This window comes from Chelonia mydas, chromosome 1, assembly GCF_015237465.2.
Source record: "Chelonia mydas isolate rCheMyd1 chromosome 1, rCheMyd1.pri.v2, whole genome shotgun sequence".
Classification (NCBI taxonomy): domain Eukaryota; kingdom Metazoa; phylum Chordata; order Testudines; family Cheloniidae; genus Chelonia; species Chelonia mydas.
In genome coordinates this window covers 318,483,240-318,501,826 of record NC_057849.1, presented here as the reverse complement: position 1 = coordinate 318,501,826, position 18,587 = coordinate 318,483,240, and the positions used below count along the sequence as shown (strand labels likewise).

The 18,587-nt window shown below is 39.3% G+C and overlaps 1 protein-coding gene across 1 annotated transcript in view; it reads left to right on the top strand.

Moving 5' to 3' along the window:
- Nucleotides 1–18,029, top strand: part of LOC102934244 (maltase-glucoamylase, intestinal-like) — a 91,305-nt gene extending 73,276 nt beyond the window's left edge. Inside the window, exons 17-22 of the mRNA XM_007056426.2 lie at nt 3,801–3,857; nt 6,510–6,640; nt 8,274–8,362; nt 8,778–8,827; nt 11,603–11,761; nt 17,970–18,029. Of these exons, the coding sequence (XP_007056488.2) occupies nt 3,801–3,857; nt 6,510–6,640; nt 8,274–8,362; nt 8,778–8,827; nt 11,603–11,761; nt 17,970–18,029 (546 nt within the window). The remainder of the gene's footprint in view (nt 1–3,800; nt 3,858–6,509; nt 6,641–8,273; nt 8,363–8,777; nt 8,828–11,602; nt 11,762–17,969) is intronic.
- The last annotated feature ends 558 nt before the right edge of the window (nt 18,030–18,587 follow it).

Sequence of the window (18,587 nt, the reverse complement as noted above, 5' to 3'; positions counted from 1 at the left end):
GTATTGGACCAACTGCTGCTGGTGAGAAAGACAAGCCTTCGAGCCACACAGAGCTCTTCAAGTCTATATAGCTCAAAAGTTTGTCTCTCTCACCAACAGCAGTTGGTCCAACGCAAGATTTTATCTCACCCACCTCGTCTCTCTAATGACAACATTAGTTAGTTACTTTCTGATTGGTTTAAAAAAAACCCACTGTCCTGTGGATGCACAGGGCATTTCCCCCTGTTGTGTGAGGCCATTAGGACCACTGATTCTTTTCTGCCATTGAGTCTGAAGTACCAGGTGCTCAGTGGGTTTGCTTGCAATCCTTAGTCTGCACCTGGACTCTGCTGCCAATGGGGCTTAATGGAGGGCACCTGGGCTTTAAAACAGGGGAGACTGCTGCAGGTTGTTGGCAAATGGCTGCAGACACTGCAGGGAATAAGAAGGCTCCTGCAGGGCTCTGAGTTAGCAGGCGGGAGATACCACTAGGGATGACCCATGAAGAAGGCCAAACAATAGTGGGGCAGGGGCAGGAAGATGGATCTCAGGGAGGAAGGGCTGTCCCTAGCTTGGAACTGGAACAGAAGAGTGGTTGAACCCTGAGGGGAAGACAGACCCTCAGAGAGATGAGGGGCTGTGCCCAGCTTGGGACTGGGGTGAAAGAAATAAACCTTTAAATAGAGGATAGACCTTCAGGGAGGAGGAGCTGGGCCCATCTGAAATTGGGACAAACACTTCATAAGTTTGAGTTTTCTTTGGAAAGACTATGAAGGACTTACTACATTGGAGCACAGAAGGGGGAATGTTTTGAACATCTGGACTTAAGGGGCCATAAGTGAAGGGGAAATTGAGGCAGGCCTCAGCAGAGCCATGCTGACCAGTAGACCATGCAACAGGGCAGGCACACCCTTTGACACTCCCCCACACTACCACTTCCTTGATACTCAGCAGCAAGGCTGGGTGAGCACTGGGAAGAGGGGTCAAGCCATTATGAATAGTTATATTTGTAGTAATGTAAATTTCTGTTTGGAATAAGTCTGTTACTAGAACCTGAGTGAACGATGTCATTTTTTACCAATACTGATGATCAGAGGCACAAAGGGATTTAGGTACTTACCTGCCACTTCAGGTAGCTAACTCAAAAATTTAGATCCTCAAAACCTTCACTAAGTGGCTGCCTAACTTTGCAGGTGCCAAAATTTCCACCAGGAAAGCCCCAGGGCACTTAAATGTCTGCCTGTGGGGATACACAAAGCCACCTAAATCCTGATCCTCTGGGATGTAGCTGCTGGGCATCTACGCCCCAGACAATTCTTGACCGAGGCATTCCCCTGCCTATCTTGCCTGTGTGGCCTGACCCAACCAGCGTTTTCAGAGGCTGCCCACTGAATTGGGCCCCACGCAAAGCACAGCTGGAGGAGGACAAAGAGGTGGTTGTGGCAGCAGTGGCCCCCTTATATTGTTATAGTTCAGTGGTTAGAACGCTTTCCTGGGAAGCTTTTCCTCAGCATTAGGTGGCTCCCCACTCAGCTTGCTGGCTTTTGTGAATCCTATTCTTAGGTACCTAACTCTCCCCATGCATTCTATAGGGACCTTGGGTCCTCTACTCAGGGCTGTGGAATCCCCTCGGCTTCAGGATGCCAATACATTAGGCCTTTCAAAACTGAATCTAAGTCCCCTTTGTAGGTCTAGCCCCAAACAGACTGCTGTTTGTCACATATTTTTATCTTAAACTTGTGCCTCTGAAGTTCAAAGAGATATTATTATTCCTGTGTATGAAATCATTTTTACCACCGGGGCAGATTGCTTTCTGAGCCTTCTTGGAGTCCTTCATTTTCAAATATCCCCTATATTCTTAACAGCTAAAAACTAACTGGGGGAGTTCACAGAGAGTTCAGAGAAGGGTGACAAGCATGATCAGGGACCTGGGAAAAACTCTCATATGAAGAGACAGCGAAAAAACTAGGATTGTTTATCTTGGAGAGAAGATGGATATGATAAAAGTACATAAAATGGTGAACGGTCTAGAGAAGGCAGATCAAGAATCAAAAAGGTATTTTGGAAGGGGTATTGAATCTCATGGTTCAGGATTTAAGGCAATCTCTAATTTATGAGATCAGGATGAAACCTGGGGAGGGTCAGATTGCCATGCAGCTGCTTACTGTGGGATTATTGCATTTTTTTTTTTTTTGGTAAAGGATCTGGTCACCGCCACTGTCAGACAGAAGACTAGAGTAGCGGGACTTTGGTTCTGATCCAGTATATTAATTCTTATGTCTAACTGAAGACTTTCGTGCTTTAATAATGCAATATATTCTTAGACATTCCTTCAATTTGTTTACATTTGCCCAGGCATGATGGCAACTTCAAGAGTTTTCCATTAAACATTTCAGATGGGTGACTTTGTCATAGTCCCATTCTATTGACAGATTTCCAGTCACCACTACACTGTTTATTTTGTACTCAGTTAAATAGGCCAGGCACTTCAAATTATATGTTCAGCTATCTGTGCAATATGTGCTTATTCCCATATGTGATGTAAAATTTTCAAGATATACTCACATGTCTTCATGGTTATTGCACGTTTCTACAGATTACTTTGTAAGTAATGGGCCAGATCATCTCCTACTGCTTTAAAAACCCATGAAAAGAGGCTCTAGGAACAAAAAATCTTCCCATGGGAGGAAAAACCGTAGATTCCTACCCCAAATTAGTGGATCTGTTGTTGGCTAGGACCATCCATGCCTCCTCTTGCTCCCATTGTCCACCTGTTCCCTGGCAGCTGAGCCCTGCTTCTGCATGGAAAGGGGAGATGTGCATGTGGAGAGTCTAGGGGATTTTATACATGAGAATAACAATCTATTTTGATCCAAGAACGTATGGAACGTACTTCTTTTGATTCAAACTTTTTCCAGAGTAATCCTATACTAAGCACTTTTAGAATTAACATGACTTTTTCTCTGAAATTCAATAATAAACGTGTCACCAAATATATACTAGTAATTGTGCAGTTAGCAATAAGTTACCTATTATAATGACACTGTAAAATATTATAAAGAAGAGTCCTAGGCAGAGAGATGTATGTAACCTTGCTTCCTGTCACTTCCCCCCGGGAGGAGTCAAGCATTCCAAACTGAGTGTCTCATACCTACCCCTTATAAGGAGGCCTTTCCCCTCAAGTAGTGCCATCAACATCTGTGTAACCTCACTCCATTATCCAGTCTAAGGCCCTGATCCTGAAGGTATTGACACATGTGTGAAACTTCTAAGCATGGGATTAGTCCCATTGAAGTCATATACATTGCTGTTTGCTGGATTGGGGCCTGCAGCATGGATACTGGGCTAAAATAATTAATCTGACAGTGCCATGGACTCATCCAATATACCTGAGATGAGCCAAATTCAGCATGATGCAGGCAGCTGTCAAGCACTGCTAGATTAGTCAGATCTAGTATATTGCCACAGTAGTAACATTTATTAATATCCAAGATATTAATAAATATTGGGGAGGGAGGGATAGCTCAGTGGTTTGAGCATTGGCCTGCTAAACCCAGGGTTGTGAGTTCAATTCTTGAGGGGGCCATTTAGGGATCTGGGGCAAAAATTGGGGGATTGGTCCTGCTTTGAGCAGGGGGTTGGACTTAGATGACCTCCTGAGGTCCCTTCCAACCCTGATAATCTATGATTCTATGATTCTAAGATTTCACCTTAAAGGGATATTGAATATACAGATACTTAAGCACAAAACAAAAAAAAAATTAGCAATATACTGTCAAAAATGTGGAAAAATAGTTTAACTACTTTTATGACAATTACAGGGAGCAAGATTGGTGGATGTGTATTTCCCTGAAGCATCCTGGTTTGACTACTATACAGTATGTATTTTAAAAGCTTACAATTTCTTACAGTTTGAACATAATTTAAAACATTACAGTCTAAGTAAAATAAATTTTTAGCACTGCTCAGGAGTATCTTTTTCCAAAGCATCTGTGGTGAAGAAATCCAGAAGAAAAAAAAAACCTTCTGCACCAGATTGGCTACTTGAGCAAGAAAATTACCCAGCTTTCAGGAGCATTTTATTTTCTATTTTTGGTTTATACAGCACTAAGACACAGAGGGCTGAATTTGCAAGAGCAGCCTATAAAATCATGCCTACAACTGTCAGGGTTTCTATTTTTATTTCCATTCATAAGTTTCAGATTTGCATGCTACACTGCTTTCATGCATACAAATCAGGTGGATATATATTTATCTGATTTGCACACCTGACTGCAAATTTACACAGTAATACAAAACTTTGCACACCACAACAATTTTGGCATAAAAAACTGTGGAGGGCAATCTGACCTATGAGGCTGAGGCCTCTTTGAAAAATTGTCCCAGAGAAGTGTGGAACAATCCAAGTTACAAAACACAAACAAGCAATCAAATCCATTCCAGCCAACCACCTATCTTGGGTCTTGAAAATGTTTAGTGTTTGCTCGAGAGCTTCTATTACTGTATAAATAGTTCCATTACCTAAGGGTTGAATTTTCAAAAGTGCTTTGAACTGGCCTACCTCCAGTGATGAGCTGCCAAAAGCTGAAGAACCAGTTCCTTCCGTCGCTCTGGTTCTTCGGCGGCACTGAAGGACCCGCCACCGAAGTGCCGCCGAAGACCCGGAGCGCTGCCGAGTGAGTAAAAATTAAAAAGGGATTCTCAGGGGAGCCTCCCCAGCCGAGAGCTCAGGCAGGCCGGACAGGACGGTCCCACGGGCCGGAGTCTGCCCATCCCTTTAACAACCGGTTCTAAACCGGCTTCAAAATTTAACAACCGGTTCATGCGAACCGGTGTGAAGCGGCTCCAACTCACCAGTGCCTACCTCTGCTCTTACTACAGTCAATGGTGAAATGCATTTTGACTTCAATAAGAGAAGACTTAGGCCAATGCTGAGCACCTTTGCAAATTCCATCCCAGAAGTTTAAGGTTAATGTTAACTATTCTGAGCAGTTACGAATAGGAGAAGGGAAAGAAGAAAAATGTTAGTAGCCTGGAACCATAAACATTTTTATTCTTATAGAATCATCACTTGGCGCCTTTTTTTATAGGTGAATTTTTTCACATTCAGCCAGTGGCTCCAGGATGAGGGTCTAAGTTATTTCTCCCCTTTCTCCTTCAGTAAGGACTCAGTCCTTCAGGAGTCAGCCTTCAGGTCACATTGGTAACTTCACCTCTTAATAGAGCTGGGTGAAATTTTTTAACCCAATGCCCCCTTTTTTTTTGTGAAAAACATTTCAGTGTCACTGAATCTGAATTTAAAAACATGTCATTTTCACCAAACTGCGTGGTTTTTTAAGCAAATCCTAAAAAATCCTGTTTCATTTTGACATTTTCAATTTGATTTGAAATGTTTGGGGTTTTTCTGTTTAGAAATTTCCTTCAATTTTATTTAACTTTATTAAAAAAAAGTTAAAGCTCAAAATCAAACTGTTTAATTTCAGGTCCAACAAAACATTTATATTAACCCCAAATGAAATTTTGTTTTCATTTTTTGGTTTGAAGTTTTCTTAATAATTTGCTTCTGATTGACTTTTTTTTTCTTTTTACTTTTTGTGTGTGTGTTTGTTTTCAAACTGTCAGCAAACCAAGCAAAAGTATTCAAACAATTCTATTTCTCAACTCCCAGCACCTCACACCAGGGGGCTCCACATCTCAGCTGACTGTGATGGCAGCACTTAAAGTTTTAAGGAGGGTGTTGAAGGAAAATAAATTGGTTTTGCTGATATTTTCAGGGAACTATGCCAAAGCATGGGAGAAAGCACAAAGGCAATGGAGGCTGGCATCATGGGACAATCAGAGGCAGGAGACAACTTTTCAGTATAGAATGAAAGATAAGAAGGGTGGGGATAGGTCATCAAGATACTTGAAAGTGAAGATAAATATCTTATATTTGATACGGTAGAGAAGAGGAAGCCCATGAATAGATAGAAAGAGAGGGGTGATGTGGTCAAAGTGATGGGCTAGGACAATGATCTTTGCACCAGCATTCTGAATGGACTTTTTCTAGACAAAGAGCCATGGTGTTCTTGAATTACTATGGTACCGTTTTGCCTCAAAGACTGAAGAAAATTTAGCAAAGTTTTCATTCCAAATGACTATAAATTTCTTATCACAAAACTGAAATGTAACAGCTTCCATATACCTAGAAAGGTTAACAAGACTCTCTTGCTTTCTGCTTAGAGACTATTCACAAGTTTTTCACAAGATACTGAACAATGACACAATTTTTAAGATGATTCACTGCATCTTATTCATGATTTTTCTGTCCTTGGTGTACCACTTATGCATAACTTCAAGGTCCAGATTCTGTTAGATACTGATGTAAATCTGAAGAAATGCCACTGAATTCCAAGGTTTTATTCTGGGGGTTGGTTCTTATCTTACTTACATCAGTGTAAATCCAGATCTGTTTCATAGCTGTATGGTAATTAATGATGATATCTGGATTTAAAATAAAGAGCTTTGAACTGTATTTGTTTCTGTGGTAGGGTGATGAAGTGCCAGCTTCCTGGCACAGAAAATATGTTAGTGTTGATGCCCCATTGGACAAGATCCCACTCTTTCTCCGTGGAGGTTACATTCTGCCAACCCAAGCGCCGGCCACAACTACTACTCTGAGGTAACTACCATAGAATAATGTATTTATTTCAAAAGGATATACCACATTTTTCTGTTCAGGGATTCTGCAGGGGAAAGAAGTAGATACCTTTATTCTTGTCATGCTGAAATCCTTCAAATAAACAAAATATTAATTAGTAATAAGAGAGAAACCCCTCCTATGTAAAGTTTACATTTTAGTTTAAGCATTTGACCATATCTTTTGGAATCTCCAGCTGAAATAATTTATTTTCAAACCAAGTTTATATGCTTGGACACCAATGGGGATAAAACAGACACACATGATGAGTGTGGTGAGCAATGGGTACAACTTTTCTTAAGTCGGCATACACTGGTGACATATAAGGCTAGCAAGCAATCAACCTGGCAATCAAATAGTCCAGTGTGGCATGGCTAGATGGCAATCAAAGGGAAATAAGGGAAACTAAGGGAAACTACACTTGGCCAATTCCTGGTACAACAGGGGATTAAGTCTTTATCCCACCAGTTGCTCTTGTGTTGTATGAGGGCCCACACAAGGGGTTCCCCGGTCTGTAAATCATCTTGAACAGTATTTCCCAAAATGGTGGATCCCAACCTAGTAGTGGGGCATGGGAAGTTTCTAGATGAGTCACCATATCAAGGGCTGGATGTCATGACATAGAGGTGGCCAGGCTAAACCTAGAATGGGGAGCCAGCTCCATGAGACAGAGCCACCACTGTGGGGTGAGTGCAAGGTGAGCTTACTTTCTACCCACCTTGCTGTGGGCAATCCTCCACACCAGGTGGGGATTAGGGTTGCAGTGCCAGGGCAGAAGGTGCTTATATGTAATTGTGCATTGCAAAAAAAAAAAAAAGACAAAATGCAGTTGGTGACTGGCTTTAGTGAAAAGTTTGAGAACCACTGACCTAGAAGCTTTCCACCATCTTGACCTACCAGTGCAGGATCCAGCCAAAACCTACTCCCAGTCTGGTAGTTGGGACTAGAAAGTCAAATGCCTCTGCTGCATTGGCCGGCCAGTTACTTCATATTTTAAATAAATATGTGGCAAAAGAGTAAACTTTAGATCTCCACTCCACTCTTACCTGGAACTACCAAATACTCTGGGGTAAGTAGAAAGGCCCTAACTGCTCAGCCAGTCAGTTGTAGGGGAAAATTTCTACCTAATACCAAGAGGTGGCTTGCATATAACCAAAGCAAAATGGTAGTTCCAGACAAACACAGACCAAGAAATATTTGACCATGCCTGAAACACTCAAAAGCCAATATAAAGACCAGGTGAGACAGGAAACTGGTACACACCACAACACATGATGCAGCAGCCAAACTGAGCCTTAGGGAGCAAAGTCATCCCTCAGGCTACCTGATAACTGGCACATCAAAGCTGCCAAAGTAGGGAGGGTTTTGTCCTCAGCAGTGTTTCTGAGGGAGGTCCCCCTCCATCACAGAAGGATACCTGGTGTCGTCTTCATCAGCAGCTCCAGCAAAGGATCCATCTCTGTGAGCATGTGGACATTCTGGTCTCTTTTTATTGTTGTAAAATCTGATTTAATAATTTGTAGAAATTACAACATTTCTAGTTTTACTGTGAACTTTGAGGAGGAGAAAAAGTACCTCCATATTAATTGATCCTTCTCATTGAATTTCTCATCAGCCGTCTGAACCCATTTGGACTTATAATTGCTCTGGATAAACAAGGAGAAGCCTCTGGATCCCTCTTCTGGGATGATGGTGATTCTATTGGTATGTTTGTCACACTACTGCAAAACAGTCAGGGGGCCTGACTGTCCTCATATCAATTTTTCACCAGTGTGACTCCATTGATTTAGCTGGAGTTACTCCTGATTTATATTGGTGTAAGTGACAGGAAAATTGATCCTGATCTTACACTGGTGCAAATCATGAGTGATGCTACTGAAGTCAATGGCACTACACTCATATAACACTGGTGTGAGATCAGAACAAGCACATCAGGAATAAAAAGATAGTAATTAGGTTTCAACTTCCTATGAAATTACCTTAGATTGTTGCAGAAGAACTGAAGATGTATAGGTAGCATTTGAACAGTCAGCCCAAAAGTCTGTCTGTTCTTATTTGCTGATTACTACTAAATTCAACTCTGTATCAACTTAATATCATGAATCCTGTGTTTTGACAGATTCTATCGAAAAGGAAGTCTATTTCTTGGCCAAATATACATTCAGTGAAGTAAGTAGCAACAAGTATTTTGTTACTTATCTTTGAATAACTTTGTTACGGCGCTGATATTCAACATCTGAAGTTGGTGAGCCACTTTGTCAAACAAAATTAGAGACAGCTACAAAATAATCACATTGTTATAGTGCATTGCCATATTTGTGTCATGTCGTGCCACCAGGATATATAGTGTAATGATGCAAAAAGAAAAGGAGTACTTGTGGCACCTTAGAGACTAACCAATTTATTTGAGCATGAGCTTTCGTGAGCTACAGCTCACTTCATCGGATGCATACTGTGGAAATTGCAGAAGACATTATTATATACACAGACACCATGTATTGTTTCATGGTGTCTGTGTATATAATAATGTCTTCTGCAATTTCCACAGTATGCATCCGATGAAGTGAGCTGTAGCTCACGAAAGCTCATGCTCAAATAAATTGGTTAGTCTCTAAGGTACCACAAGTACTCCTTTTCTTTTTGCGAATACAGACTAACACGGCTGTTACTCTGAAAAGTGTAATGATGGGACATCATGAGATGACCCTGACAATACATTTTTCACCTCTCCTCCTTTTCTCCCAGCCATAGCTGTTGGGAGGGAGGCAGGCAATCTCCTTCCCCACATCCACCTGCTTATTTCTGGCTGCTGGGTGAAAGGAGGTGTTACTCTGACTTGCAGGAGGTGCCTGCATCTTTTTAACCTTCTTTCCCATGCGGGTGCAGTCGGAAACTCGGTGAGTTCCATGCTGTCATCTATTCAGTACTCCCTGCACTGTGATTGTTCCTGTGAATGGTTTTCCACTAAATCTTTCTGAGAACCACTTAGTGTCTGAAGTGCTGATACATGCAGCTCTAGAAGCAAAGGCTCAGTCTCACTGTGTTTAAAAATGGAGCCTATGAGCATTTCAGGTCCAGGGCTTGCAATCTCCTCCTGTCTCCTGGTTGCTTTCTCAGAGGCAGCCTGGCACAGGGCTGTTGCCCCTTTGCTATGTCAGTCCTTTCTGCCTCCTTCTCCTTCTTTGGTCTCTCCCCTTTATAGCAGGTCTTATTTTCTCTATTGGTCCCAGCTCTGGTTGCCTGTCTCCATGATTGGCAGTTCTGGCACCTATTGAGTTTCTGGGGGGGTGAGGGTGATCAAGCTGTTTGATTATAAGGAGGAAAGATTCTCCTTTCCCTTCTGCCCATGCTCAATATGTAGTTTGTAAACCCCATTACATATCTATAATTCAGTCTCTAGGAGGAAATATTTAAGACAAACCACGTATATTGGTGAAGACTTAAATAATTCAGAAAATGGGGAAAATAACCTAGCCTCTACTTGAATCTACATTGTGAATGGTTTTCAGATCATACATTCCCCAAAGTTTGCCATCAGTAGAAGTTACTTGGAGGAATTAAATTATATTTAATTTGCACGGGTGATACTGTTCTTAGAATTATTCCTTCTAGTAGTAATAGCAGATTATAATAAATTGATGGGTATTTTTGTAAATAGAGTGGGATCAGCTCTTTCCTTGTGTATTACAGCAAATGGTGCCCAGCGTTTAAGGTTCATTATCTAATTCTTTTTTCTCTGAATGCACTGAGAACAATTCCACTTCTTTCATCTTGTTGTCTTAAGAAAAATGGCATTTTCACTGGGTGTAAAAGATGAAAAAAATTACTTCAGTTTTCTGTATTTAGCAATTTACTGTAGGCAGACTACAGAAAAAGAGCAAACAGTTTTATATTAAATTGGGATTTGTGCAAATATGATTGTTTACTTAGTGATGCTTCCATTTCTCATTGCTCATATTTGATTTTGTCTGAAATCCCTCTCTGTATTCTGGTAACCTCCAATGTCAAGTTTTTATTACCAGTATATTGAAGTAAAAAAAAAAAGTCATTCTACATTACAAATGTATGACTGATGTGTGACATTAAAACATATGAGAGTCCTCAGTGTATGCTTTATATTCCTATATATATAAGACACTACTGATGCATAATTCCATCTCATCTAATTCTAATGGAACGTTTATAAAAATAAAAACAAACTTTCTCTCTACTTTCAATTGTCAAAATATTTACTTACAAATACAGGTCTTGATCCTGCAGCACTTCCTCGGGACTCATTAAGGAGTTTTGTCCAAGTAAGGACTTCAGACTTAGTCCGCAAAATTTATATTTTCATTTAAGTAATTTAAAGCCTTCTTGGTTACAAGCATACAATATTACAAGTCTAGGAAACACAGCTCCCTAGAAACTATAGGGTTCCTCAATGTCTTCAAAGTTGTGAAATATGATGACTAAAAGGTTTGTAGCAGAAGTTGCACTATTCTGATAATAAAAATATCAGATTAAATATATGGTACCAAATGTACACGGAAAACATTAACTGGAAAACAGTTCATGTATACTGTAAATAGCTGCTACACTTGCCTTAAACTATTTGTCTAGATTCTGGTACTGCACCTGCCAATGTAATATCTGAGTGGGGTATTAGAATCAGTGCTACAAAAATAACACAACGAGGTGCAAGAAGACTACATATATGTACTGTAAATATTTATTTTGTTTCTTATTTTGCTGGTTTTTAATTATATGCAAAATCTTATTCTATATGAAACCTAATGTGTCCACTATTACAATTCTTCACCTTTCTATTTTTAAAATTTGTATACTTTATAGGACATTCTGTATGGAGTAAAACAATGAGATACAACAATAGAACAAGTATTCAACAAATAATTTCCAACAAGTTACTATTAATCTAAAATTCCTTCTTCTGAATTATTATAGGGCCAAATGAGGACAAAGATTGTTAAAAATGGCTACCGTGGAGTTGATTCTCTGATATACAACACAGTTCAGGTTCTTGGTGTGACTTCAAGACCTAATGCTTTTGTTTTGAACGGAAATGTCATCCGTGGCGAGGACTTACAGTATCAGGAAAATGGGGTAAGAGTTGTGCTGACAAATTATGAAAATGATCTTTCATATGCTTTTTCCCAAACCTGATGAACAATTCTAATAGTTTCCTATTCATGTCCTGTTTCTTTAAAAAAATTACTGGAGATCAGATTTTTGTACAGCAGAGTATGAGGTTAACTAAAGAATGGAAGACTTTCTGGGTTATGTTACCTAGGAGGAATGTAGGAAAATTTGTAGGAAAATGTATCTCTTGTCATTACACACACATCTGTCTACTTTTCTGTCTGCTGTGTTTTTAGCTGTGTTGTAAATGGTCAGGATATGAGAAAGACAAGGTAGGTGAGGTAATATCTTTTATTGGACCAACTTCTGTTGGAAGAAGGTACAAGCTTTCAAGCTACACAGAGCTCTTCTTCAGGTCGGGGAAAAGTCTGCTTCCTTCCCCAGACCTGAAGAAGAGCCTTATGTAGCTTGAGAGCTTGTACCTTCTTCCAACAGAAGTTGGTCCAATAAAATATTACCTCACCTACCTTGTCTCTCTAATTTTGTGTCTATCACTTACACAAGCCTACATTTCCAGGTTTATAAAACGGTGATAAAATGACACATCCCCACAAGTTATCATGGTATTATGATAGTCACACCATACTTAGAGCTATGGAGAAATGTTAGCTGCTACTGTTGTGTTATATTATTCCAACAGCATGGGAAAATCTGCCACAATGTTATTCAGCAGCTACTTATGTTTCAGATATGTTATCAAAAATGAGTGCCCAGAATGTCCAAGAAAAATGGATATAGTTAATTTTCTATTTTCACATGCAAACCTGGGGCTGGTTCTATTCAATGTCTTCATAAATTATTTGGACAATGGCAAAGAGAGTATACTTATAAAATTTGCAGATGATACCAAGCTGGGAGTGGTTGCAAGTGCTTTGGAGGATAGGATTAGAATTCAAAATGATCTTGACTAACTGGAGAAATGGTCTGAAATAAATAGGATGAAAATCAATACGGAAAAATGCAAAGTACTACACTTAAGAAGAAATAATCAATGGTACAAATACAAATGGTAAATGACTGTCTAGGAAAGAGTACTGCTGAAAAGGATCTGGGGGTTATAATGGATCACAAGCTAAATATGAGTGAACAAGGTAACACTGTTGCAAAAAAGTGAACATCATTCTGGGATGTTTATCAGGAGTGATGTAACCAAGACCCAAGGAGTAATCTTTTCACTCTACTCAGCACTGCTAACATCTCAACTGGAGTATTATGTTCAGTTCTGGGTATTGCACTTTGGGAAAGATGTGGACAAATTGGAGAAAGTCTAGAAGACAGCAACAAAAATGATAAAAGGTCTATAAAACATGACATACAAGAAAAGATTGAAAAAACTGGGTTTGTTTCTTCTGGAGAAGAGAAGCCAGAGAGCAGGGGACATAACAGTCTTCAAGTATGTAAAAAATCATTGTTAAGAGGAGGGTGATAAATTTGTTCTCCTCAACCGCTGAGGACAGGATAAGAAGTAATGGACTTAAATTGTGGCAAGGGAGATTTGGATAGGCATTAGGAAGAGCTGCCTAACTGTCAAGGTAGTTAAGCACTGGAACAAATTACCTAGGGTGGTTGTGGAATCTCTGTCACTGGAGGATTTTAAGAACAGGTTATACAAACACCTGTCAGGGATGGTCTAGAAATACTTAGTCCTGCTTCAGGGCAGGGAACTGAGCTAGATGAACTACTATTAAGGTCCCTTCCAGTCCTATATTTCTATGGTTCCATTTAAGATGTTTGTTTTATAAATGAATTTGTTTTAATATCAGCTGTGATTCAAGCTGTAACTACCATAGTATGCTAAGTGGTAAACCCAGTGCCCAAAGAAGAGTGTCTGATCTAGGTCTCTAGGGAGATCCACAAGTAGAGGATGGAGGAATCCTCCCTTTGGCTGTGAAAGAGAAACCAAGGCTACTCCCAATAACTGGAGTATCCTCTGTGTCCTTAGCCTCCTTCTCCACAGGGGAAAAAACAGGAGGATCAGCACAGTGGTAGATCCTCCCACTCTGGTAACCTCCCCACCTATGCTCCATCCCCAAACACCCTGCAGAGCTGGGCTTTGCATTTGGCAAGGGGTGTATGGTGCCCAAATTTTCCCCATAGTTCTTCATCGGTGGAGGTAAAAAGAGGTGTCTCTAAGAGCTTACTCCTATCAAAGAGAGAGTCAAATCATCAAGCAACGGATACAGTGTTTTTGCTATGTTACACCACTTATCTGACTTAGTAATTTAAGTTCACAAGTAATCAAGATATGAAACCCATTACATGTATTTGTTTCTAATACCATCTTACTGAAGAAATCAACTGAGCAAACAAACCTAGAGAATAAGTTTCTGCTTTGAAGAAAAATGGATAACTCACTTTTAGAGGAAAATGTCATAAATAACTGTAATCAGAATCCCCTCAAAGGAAAGGTTTTAACAGCAGAACTGTGTCTGAATAAGCTGAAAGCAACACAAACTTAATGGGGAGTGGGAGAGGAGAATAAACTCCATAGAAATATGCTTGGAAGGAACCAGTCAAGCAAGCCCCTAGTACGACAGCATGAAAACAGATGAAAACTTAAAAAGAGATCAACAAAGATGTCAAAAGTTGTTACAAAATAATTCTTTTTTCTTTTTAAACACAAACAAGGCAGCTACCCCAGATCTCACTGCCCTAACAATTATTTAAAATAACAAGGAATACAAGGAATAACCCCCACAGCATGTGGTAGCAAAGTCTCCAACCCCACAAAAATTACATTAATTGAACCATCTAGTACTTTAAAACAGCAGAATATGTTTCTCCCAGCCAGAGATCCATCACATCTTTGCCATCAGCCTCGTGCAGTTTATTAGGGCTGCTTCTACTATGGAAAACTCAGAGTAAATTCACAGTTTTGGAGTTCTAAGAAACTTACAACCAGTGTATTTAAAAACAAACAAAAACAGGCGCAGACGTCACTACTTTCTCACGGTCCTGAGACTCTGTTAAAATACAATACGCTGTGCAAGAATAAAGAAGTGGTACTTGCTATTAGAAACATAAATAATTCATACTCAGGGAGGGGTTGTGTATGGGAAAGGCTGAAAGAAATTCCAGTTGATAAGAAAAAACTAGTAAATATGAACTGCAGCTTTTGTGGAGTATTGATTCAATATGGTTGAATGTTCAACTCCTGTTTTCATGTTACAAGCTTTACTTCTCCTAATTTACCTATTCACCTTCTCCTAATTTACCTTTCTAATAATTAAGAAAGGCTTCTCAAATTAGCAATCTGGTATGAGGAATACATTTTCACAGAACAGTATTTCTGAACAATAGCAGTGAAAACAACTTTAAAAGAGCATGATGGGAGGAAAACATAGATCTGTTCCAAGTCCTGTACAGGTTACTTCTGTATCCTACAAGGACTATACTGTTACTGATTGCAAATGCACAGATATGCCAGGACTTGACATGGGTGTCAGTGTACAGGAGCCTTTGTATGGTTTGCCTAAGAACAAGGCACGATTGCTATCCTTGCACTTAGAATGGAACCTGCATGGCAGAGGGATTAAACTATACTCCAGGAGATTGAGGGGATGTAGCAGGAAGCATGCTTCCTTTGTGCACTCGAGAATTCAGAAAAGAATTTTGCCTCTGCAGCGCCTTTTACTATGGGCTGTGTCTAAATACACACTAGAGCCCTAATGTATTTGTATATAAATAGAAACAGTTTACAGTACTTAATAATCAGCCTCTTCCTCCTAGATCATTCATTTGGTGATGCTGTGATCCAACATTTGTGATTTCACAGAATTCATTATCAGAGATGCCTTTATAGTATAATATTACAAACACTGATCTGCAGCTTTAATGGATGAATTAATCAGGAGGAACAGGCAGATTATGGAGAAGAAAACTTCTATTTATATACAGATTTCTTGGTAAAAAGCGATGAAAAGTAGGGAAATATTGTACCTGGCAGAACAATGAGGTTCTGGAAAAATATCATAGACAAAATCATTAGTTGTGCTGTGCACCTGCAACTCCCATTGAAGTTAACCATTGACTGCCTCTCAGGATTTGGCCCTGGTTATTTACAGTTTGCGGTTCTGTGACATGGTCTGTGTCACTATAATTATGCTATATATATATATAATATGTATCATATAATTATGATAAATATTATCTTTTTTCACATTTTAAAACAGATTCTTTACATTTTATTCTGGAAGAAAATCAACAACAATTTGTTTAGTGTGTAATGAACTCCCCATCTCCTGTATTCCACTATTTCTAATTCTTAGGACTGTTTACCATTTCCTACCCTCACACATCTGAAGCTGTACAGCAGCTCACAGGAATATTACACCTTAAGAGCTGTAGAAATTCCCATGTAATGGGTGCAGGAGGAATGATGGAGGGGTTCTGCTAGCTGGGTTGAATTATAAACAAAAATGACCTGAGAGTAGGAAGGTCCTTCTTTCTCTTTGACATGGATCACTTTGTTGGGGGCTACTTGGTTTTGTATTAGGGCTGCTGCCAGTCTTAGAGCCTTCCTCTTGTTACTGTTGTATGCTTTGTGGGAGTTGGATAAATTTTCAGGCTAGGTAGTTCAGGAAGCTCCATAACTTCCATGGATGGTGGCTGCTGAAGCTTATTTTGGCTGGATCCAGCCCTCTCTAGGAGAAGGGGGTGGATCAGATTCTTTTGGAATACTGCAAGGAGAGGGTTTTGCACTTGTTAAGACTCACAGAAACATAGAAGGCTGGAAGGGACCTCAAGCAGTCATCAGGTCTAGTCCTTTGTGCTGAGGCAGGACAAATGCAGGCCACAACTGACAGGTGTTTATCCAACCTGTTCTTCAAAACCTCCAACAATGTGGGTTCCACAACTACCCTTGAAAGCCTATTCCAGAATTTAATGACTCTTATAGTTAGAAAGTTTTCCTAATATCTAACTTAAATCTCCCTTGCCACCGATTAAGCCCACTACAGCTAAAATGGACATGGAGAACAATTGATCACTGTCTTCTGCATAACAGCTCTTAACATATTTGAAGACTGTAATCAGGTCTCCCCTGAGTCTTCTTTTCTCAAGACTGAACATGTCAAGGTTTTTTTTTCATATTTTCTAAACCTTTTATCATTTTTGTTGCTGTCCTCTGGACTCTCTCCGGTTTGTCCACATCTTTTTCTAAAGCGTGGCACCCATTATCCATTAAATAGTACCGAACCCAGGACTGCCCCATGTGGGGCTCCACTAGATACCCACTCCCAGTTTGACAGTGAACTATTGATAACTACTCTTTGAAAGACCATACTCAACCAGTTGTGCTCCCACCTTATATTAATTTCCCTTTTATACAGACCACATTTCCCTTATTTGCTTATGAGAATGTCATGTGGGACAATGTCAAAAAGCGTTACTAAAATCAAGATATAAGTTAAGAGCTTGTATAGAACTATCCTTGATAAATTTTAGGCACTACTCCTACTATAGTATGATGATAATACTGTTGTACATAAAATATCAGCAGGAATACGTAAAATTTATTGTTGGATGACCTCATACAAAATTATAAATGTTGAAGTGCTTCGAGGCAACCCCTTTATTCTCAGGCTACAGAATTTGCCACAGAATTCATCCCTTCATGTAAATTGGGCTGGAGATTCTTATCTTTCATTTTAAAAAAGATTGTTTCTAGCTCTCATAGTTGCAGAGATTAAACTTGGTTTGACATGTTCAAGGTTAATGCAGTAATGTGCACTCAGATTTGTAGGGAACCTGGGAAAAAAAAAAGTCTGAGTATGAATTTCCCCCATTTATCATAATGGGTTGTTGCTTCTGAAACCTAAAGATAAGAATCTGTGGCAAAATGGAAATTGAAAATAAGGAGATAGCATAAAATAAATTAAATTTAGTATCAAATTAGCATTGGGACTACTACTCCGATTTGATTTTTAATTTTCACATATGATTTGTTTTATTAATTTATCGGCAGAATTTCCACCAAAGTACTAAGGAATGTAGGGACTTCTCTTCAGAACTTATGTCCAGTTTGTCTCGACTGAGTCTTACCTGTAAGGTCAAGTGAAGGGTCTTATGGCAGTCTATACTCAAACTTATATTCTTGTTTCAGATTTGGAGCTGGTCTTTATATTAATTTAGCATACATTTCTTAATTACATTTGTTTCACTTTTTCAACAGAAACTCACCCTACAGATTTCTTTACCACTTACTGAGGAGCTGAACATTATACTTCAGTAGAATATTAAGGAAGTACTTGTGTAATTCAACATAAATGAATCTCAAATTTTGATGTCATTCTGATTTTAATGTCAAAATAAAAAAATCAGTTTTTGTTTCTTACGTTCCTGATGTATTTTTTAATACCGTAATAGGTTAGTGGGATGTAAATAACTATTTTATGCTTTTAATTCAACTATTCTTCAATTACAGGAAGACTAAGATTATAGACAATTCAGTAACAGTCAAAACTACCTCAAACTATTGCATATCGACATAGAAGAAAACAAGCCTGGAAAAAGTCCTCCCTCTTTTGAAGCTCAATCCTGCACTACTGAAGTCAATGGGAGCTTTACCATGAACCTTAAAAGGGTGCAGGATCTTGGAATATCTCTCTGCCCATCATAAATATAACAAAAATTGGAGTTAAAAAGAATATTACAAATATAACCAGTTTAACTAGATAGATGGAACCCTGTAGTAACTGAGAAGACAAGGAACATTGCTGTCATCACAGACTGAAATGACTATTCACAAATCTTGACCTATAAAAGTGTTCATTCTATTGTCTTCTATATC